The 7,403-nt window shown below is 39.5% G+C and overlaps 1 protein-coding gene across 5 annotated transcripts in view; it reads right to left on the reverse strand.

Annotated features, from left to right (window-relative positions):
- The window catches only part of E2F7 (E2F transcription factor 7), a 33,571-nt gene that overhangs the window by 3,316 nt on the left and 22,852 nt on the right, over positions 1-7,403 (reverse strand). For 3 of the 5 annotated variants that reach the window (XM_006923777.3, XM_015598546.2, XM_025041025.1), the window contains 4 exons: positions 5,915-6,100; positions 5,353-5,416; positions 2,700-3,198; positions 1,286-1,541 (listed from right to left, as the gene is read on the reverse strand). In XM_006923777.3, coding sequence (XP_006923839.1) covers positions 1,286-1,541; positions 2,700-3,198; positions 5,353-5,416; positions 5,915-6,100 — 1,005 coding nt within the window. The remainder of the gene's footprint in view (positions 1-1,285; positions 1,542-2,699; positions 3,199-5,352; positions 5,417-5,914; positions 6,101-7,403) is intronic. The other 2 variants (XM_015598548.2, XM_015598547.2) reach the window with 1 other exon arrangement.

The raw sequence follows: 7,403 nt of genomic DNA on the forward strand, positions 1-7,403 counted from the left end.
TATCTTTATTTCTATGAACTTCTAGTTGAAATTTTTATTTTCCTCAGTTAAGATCATAGGCGACAAATCCCAACAGTATTAACAGTACCTGACTTTGTCATTAGTAAAAAGAACAGATATATTTATAAAATATTACAGCTATGGGAAGTTTCTTAATAGACAGTTAAGCTCATCAAAACTTTGAAATTATGAGAGTACAGGATTTGCTGTCAGATGTTTATATTACAATAATTTAAAAGTTTGTAAACTGTATTTCAGTATAATTGGCTTCTTTCACAATTCTGTGTTCTATACTGAGGAGGAATCCATGGGCAGCACCACAGGGGCAAAGGATCCACGACTCAGAAAAGGCTAATAATTCCTGTCCGGGCTGCCATTTTCATTCAGTAGGGGCAATTCTGTTTTCTGTTCATCAAGTATCTACAACATTGAATATCATGCTTAGATTAAACCATTAAAAATATTTGCTAAAGGAATGGAGAATGTTTTCTAGATGAGTAATAACCAATATCTCCTTAACCTGTGACGTGAACAAGGACTTGAGGAAAATCAATTTAAGTCTCTTTGCAGCAAGAGCTTCATGCAGAGCATGCATTTCTTAAAAGTTAGGTATTATAGTTCAGCTTTACTTCAAAATAGTAACAGCATTTATTGAGTCTTCCTAAGTGTCAGATACTATTGTTCTAAGTGCTTTAGATATATTATCTTATTAAATCTAATTCATAGCAACTCGCCCCCCGCCATGAACCAGGTGCCATTATTATTGCTGTTTTACCAATGAGGATGGCTGAATACTCATCTCAAGCTCACACAGATAATAAGTGGTTTTAATGTCCAGCGCTTACTCCAGCCCTGACACTGGCACTCGGCCACAATCGCATGCTCAGTACTTCTGGTTATTCAAGAGATCAGCATGCTAGCTGCACACAGTGGCCAATCGGTTCATATTGTTATACTGAACCAATGCCAGACTCAGCTGAATTACAAAAATAGAATCATCTTGTGACTCTGTTGTGCTTTTTTAGCAAATAAAATTTAAGGCATTTTAAAAATGAATCCCTTGCCCTAATTATTTTCCCATTATCCCTGAGGTTAGTGAAAGTGAAAGCACCTTCTCCCTTTGTTTCATCAATGGAGGAAACAAGAGGGCTAATGACTCAGGCTGTAGATGGCAGCTCATCAATGAACCACTTTGGTCAGGGGACACGAACGAAGATTTAAAAATCCAATTTATGGTCTGACTACCCCAAGGGATGATACTCTAAGACAGGATAACATCTCTTACCAGCTGGTGACTGCATGTAAAGATATTGCAGCAAAGAAGGCTCTTTGGTGCCTTCATTTTCTTTTGAAGGCTTTTCATCCTCTGTATTTCTTGGAGTATTTCCCCGCTCGGAAGAAACAAAGTTGTTTGCCATATCCTTTCCTGAAACTTCCTTTTCAGCAGGGAGTTGGCTATTCAAGTGCATGTCTTCAAGGGGCACACATCCCCTGTTACCCACGGTCTTGGAAGAGGCAATGTCTGTGGACTCTGAGGGTTTCTAGACACAACCAAACCAGAAACGCAGGTCAAAATCCCAGTAGCGAATTTTAATAACAGCTTTCTCAGAACAGCTAACACATGAACAAAAAGGTCAGACGTAACTGTGTGCCACATTGATTTGCCTATGTTGGTTGTTTCAGTCATATTTATAGAAATGGTCTGAAAATCAATGTCACACTTCAAGTGTAGAAACGATGGAGTTTTTTTTTTTAATTTTAATTTTTCAACTAGAGTTGACATTCAGTATTATTTTATATGATGGAAATTTTCATAATGGAAAACCGGCCATGGTGTTTGGATTGTGAAATAAATTTCTGGGCTGCAAACACAGAAAAGGTGTCAATACCACAGTCTTGTAGGGGCCTGATAAGAACTGCAGGGAGACCCAAAGCCATCTTGGTTATCTAAGGCGTATACCAGTCAGTCATTCACTTCTGTTCTGTAACCTAGGCTATATATAAAATTTGAATTCACTCTGGCAAGAGAAAGAAATAGAGGCGAAATGGTCTTAATTAGTGGACCGATTTCAATGAAGTATGCCTAGCTGACTCACTACAAACTGCTGTAATGACGGTGCTTCTGCTTTCTGAGTTTCACTGGTCACATCTCATTAACTTCTGAATGGCTACTAAGCTGGAGATGTGGACAGCTCATATTTCTGTTCTTTTCATTTTGTGGCTAGGGAAATAAGATCTCTAAGCAGAGATGAGAACTGACCACACACAGACACTAAAAGCCATATAGCACCCATAGTCCTGACTCTGGAACTCAGCTGCATCCTGGATTAAGATGATTATTTCACTGATCTCAACTTATTTAAAAAAGAAAGTATAGCAAAAAGACTGGGAGGAAATATACAAACATGTTAAGAGTGATTGTCTTTACGTGGTGGCATAATGGGTAGGTTTTTTTCCTTTATACGTTTTAGCATTTTATACGAAATATGACTTTTTAAAAAATCACTTACTTTTCTTACAGTACTTATTTATGGCAAGATGTTTTTTTTGAGAGATAGTCCAGGGCTTAATTATACAAGTGACACACGAAATACTTCATATTCCAGACTCAGTAGCTTATTAATGTTTGCGTGTCCTTATTAGGAAGAGGCTCTGCGTTAACAGGACGTCACTAAATGTGTCCACCTGAACTCCCTTACCTTGGGCACAACAAGGAATAGAGGGCCATCTTCATAGTCCCTACTTTGTCTTTTAGTGGCTGGCTCCTCCTCCCCCTGAAGCTTCCTTTCCTCACCCAGGCGCTTCTGAACTGAGGGTGTGGATGACAGCTCTGCAGCTGCTGAGACTTCTGAGCTTCTGCTGTCCTCTGACCCTGACCCTGAGGGTGGTCCCTCCTGCAGGCTCCCGTACAGCATGAACAGCGAGGTGGAGGGCACGTACAACAAGGGCTGGCCGGACAACAGGGCTGGCTTCAGGCTCTCCACGTCTGAGGCTGTGGAAGCGAGTGAGCCACCTACTTGTCCATTCAGACCATTCTGTACGAAGAAGGACTGCAAGTCCGTTTGAGGCCCAGAAAATACTTGGTGAGCTAAGGGATTAATACAATATTCTGAGTCAACAGAGTGGACAGGGAAAGGAGCAGCAGGGTCCAGGCTGCTTGCTGGAGGCATCACTCTGTTTCTCTCAAAGGCTTTCTCCCTGTAATAAAAAGAAACATAGTGGGTTCTATTGAGTTACCACATTCTACCAACTCCTGACTGCTTTCCTGGAGAGAGACATACCAAAGTAGGAGTGAGATCATGCTTCTCAGGCTGATATTAAAGTGTACTCCCTGAGTCCATTATTAGCTCCCCTAACCCCAGAGGGAGATGACCAGATATAACCAGGATGGATGGTTAGGGATGGGGTCGGGGAACTGATGTGGGAGGAGCTCTTGGAGGATTTCAGGTTAGAGCTAATATTGGCTCCTCCCCAGCCTCACCCACATCTAAGTTATCAGTTACCCAGCATGTACCCTTTACCAGGCACATAGATGCTATAGTGATTAGCATAATATTATAATACTTTTACAAAATTATAATATTGATAGCTATTCTCATCGTCCCCTCAGTTACTAGAGAGGAAAACTGAAGCTCAGAGGCTAAGCAACCTGCTGAAGGTCACCCAGCTGGGCCCCACACGCAGTCACTGTGAGGGATCCTGGGTACGTAACAGAAACTGGACAAGACTTTGATTTAAAGGAATTATCTATTTTGTCTCAAATCTGCTGTGAGATAAATTAAGTTGGCAGTGAGTGAGGAAATAAACTTATCTACAAAATTATTATTTTCTGTCATTCTTGTCACATTCTGCTCAGTATAATTTCAGAATTTTTAGGCAGTACACATTCAAAATTAAGGTTCATCAATATGTGAGATTATGAACAATGTCTGCACCTTTTATACAGAAAAATTCCCAAATATTAAAAAAATCATGTGTATCTATTTAGTATATTTTTGGAAACTGATGGGGCAAATCTTTTTCCGACTAGTAAACAGAGGGCAGGGAATTCTCGCAACCTTTCTGTTGGAACTGTTGAGGCCTATATTGCCCACAATCTCGTTGTCCACTGTGTTGTGGGAATAAAATGGAATGCGCCAGGCTGCGGAGATGAGTAAATCTCTCAACCCCAGCCCCTTCTGAATGGATAATCACTATTACTCAGCTCTGTGAAACTCAATGGGTCCACACTGAGTATATCACCCATCGTCCTACATCCAGCCATCCACCTTCGACCTCCCTATCTCTACCACTATCACCATCATCTGAGACCCAGGTGTCCTTTGTGATGCCTCTTTCTCATTGAGTAGGTCTTGCTGACTCACTGTCTTACACTGATTTCCATCTCCAGCTGACCCAGCCAAGGCCTTGACCACAGTAGCCTGCAAACGCTCTTCGCAGTGCTCTGTTCACAGGGAGCCAGCCCTTCTCTACTTCCAGTTTCACCTGCGTCAAGCAACCAGAATGGTCTTCTCCAGCGAATCTATAATAGTTCTTCACCGTCTGTCTCATAAATCTAAACTCTTCTACTTGGCTTTCAAAGCTTTTGACAACCTAACCTACCTCAAACTGCCCAAGCTATTCTGAATGATATTTCCTTTTACTATCCTATTAGGACAAATCATTAGAGCTAGTCAGGCTATTGTCCCCCCACTCCCTGACGCTGCCTCAGAATGTGTTTCTTCTCATATCTGTCATTAAAAATCTCTTTTGTTCCCTCTTTTGCATTTCCTCTACTTTCTCTGATAACATGTGATTTCCTTCAAAATCTGATCCCAAATTTGAGTCAGATGATCTTGGTTTGAATATCAGCTCTGTCACTTATTAGCACTGTGACCTTGCTTGGGCAAGTTACTTAACCGCTCTGCATCTCGGTTTCCTCTCTGTTTAATGAGGGTTAACAGTACCAATCTCAAAATGTTGTTGTTATGATTAGATGAGTTAATAAACATAAAACTTTTGGAATAGTACCTGGTAGTTCATGTTACAACAAAGGATTCATGAGACTGTGATGCATCATTTCTCAGCAACACATTAGCAGTGATTTGTCTTTTTCAGTGTATTTGTTTTTTTATTTTTTCTCCTATAATTTATCCCTTAGGGGATAAATTTTTCACACTTTTGTGTCTCTGATGCTACATCTTGCACAATATTGGCACAAAGAGAAAACTTACAAAATTCTTAATAAACGAATGGCTGCCTTATAAGCAATTTTGCTAAAATTTACATTTTGATGGGTAGCATTTCAATTTAGTCAAAGTTAACATTCAGAAATAGAAAAGAATGCGTTTGGAGTTTTTAAAGACTACTTACTTTGAATCGTCTTCTATTTTCTGTCGGTAAATTGCTGCCAGACTTCCAATTTCTAAGAAACTACCTGATCCGGAAAAGGAAAATGAAGGTCTCACAAATATAGCAAGAAACATACAAACCAATTATATACAGCAGGATTCACTATTCACAGCTCAGGAATTATAAGACAATCTCAAATCTGTTCTGGTTTGGATTCAAAAAGAAAAATTTCCAGAAGCTAGCTGTTAATGGTGAATTCAGGTCTCATCAAGAATTAGTAAGAAAACAAAAAATAAAACAAGTTTTGATTTGTGAGTCAGATGAATTTTTGAGATGTATCAAACAGGGCATCCGTGGCAAGCTAATTGATCTTTAAGGCTGACTGGGATCAATTTCAGGCATGGCCCATGTTCATACCCTGTGAAGTCACCAACTCATTTATTCTCAATAACGGTTTCACTTCAGGTAAGTACAAAAACAGGTAGGGCCTACAGAGTCAGCTCATTTCAAAGTGCCAGTGGATAGGTAAGGCTACAATTACATGGGGACTGATGAATTCCATAGAGTAGGTAAAGGCAGATACCTCGTTTTACTCTGAATGGGCTGCTGGGTTCCGAGTTCCCTTTCCTCTGAATCCTCTCAGATGTCTGAACTGTGTTAAAAGAACCATGTCGAGCCAGCTTCTGTTTTGCACAGACTTGAATCTCACTATATGTTTCTCTTTTCAATTCTGGTAAGACAGATGCAGAAATATCTGCTAGTTCTTCATCTAAATAAATGAGAGATTTGGTACTGTTGTTATACATGGCTATAATGCAACATAATTTTAGCCTTTTTAAGATATGTCTTTGAGAGCCTATAATTATAACGGAGCTACCCTATCCATTAAAAACTAAGACAATCAAAGAAATTTTATGAGCCTTGTCTCAAACCCCAATTTCTTTTGATGTGCTAACTTTTTTAAAGTTAGTGGATGACTATAAAGTGAGACTGAATCCATATATATTCTAAAATTATCTAAACTTCAACAAAAGTAGAGCAAGATGTTCTTCAACCCAAATTAGAATGGACTTTACATTTCAAATACTTTCTTTGGGCTGAGAGTATCAAAGAAAAAACCCAACCATGCTCAGCCCAACATGCATATTTTGAGATTTTAACATTAATTGAGACCTCTTATGGCCACAGCTCCAAGGCAATGAGTATAAGAATTTCCATTTTCTACTATGTTTTATTTTTTCTTTCTTACACAGTAGGAGGCTTAGTTACTAAGTGACCAAAGGAAGAGGTCAGCAGAAACCTCATGGATGAAATGCTGCAGAACAGTGATGATAATAAAAGGCTGGGCCTTGGAAGCCCATTCTGTGCTTAAAGGAGCCTGTGTGAAGTCACGACAGAATTTTCTATATAGAACCAGGCCTATATTTCTAAATATAAATAGTCCCTGTTGCTTAGTTATTCCTACACTGTTTATCTCTGCTATTTTTTTCTAACCTCAAGGCATGCACATTTAAATAAGATGTTTAATAAACTGAAAGGCCCAGCTACGCTTACATTCTATAAAATGCACAAAAATTAAAAAGAATCAGGTTTATGGTTTTCTATTTCTTCTCACAAAAACCCAATATATGTTATTTTTAGAAAATCAGAAATTACAGGATGAAAAAGAAAATAGATCAAGACAGTAACAAGAATCATAGTTCCCCTCCTTCCTGAAACAATACATTGGGCAAAATATATAAGACAATGGCTCTCAAGACATTGAACATCAGGGCATGAAGAATGCTGACCCTTAGAAACAAGAATCAAGAGGGGTGAGCTCTCTGATTGCCCAAGGCTTACTGTCTGGAGAATGTTTCCAGATTGGGGTGAGAGAGGGAGCCCTAGACAGAGCCTGGAAGCCTTTCCAAGTTGAGGATGGAGCTGGGAGGCCAGGAAAGCCAAAGCAGCTAGAGTTTGTAGGGCAAAATACTAAAGAGGAGAGCTGTACAGAAAGAGAATGCTGGAGATCTGCAGAGGGTACCTCTTGAGTATTTAGCAGAGTACTCACACACGTGAGAAAACTAAACTAG

This window comes from Pteropus alecto, unplaced genomic scaffold (assembly GCF_000325575.1).
Source record: "Pteropus alecto unplaced genomic scaffold, ASM32557v1 scaffold76, whole genome shotgun sequence".
Classification (NCBI taxonomy): Eukaryota; Metazoa; Chordata; class Mammalia; order Chiroptera; family Pteropodidae; genus Pteropus; species Pteropus alecto.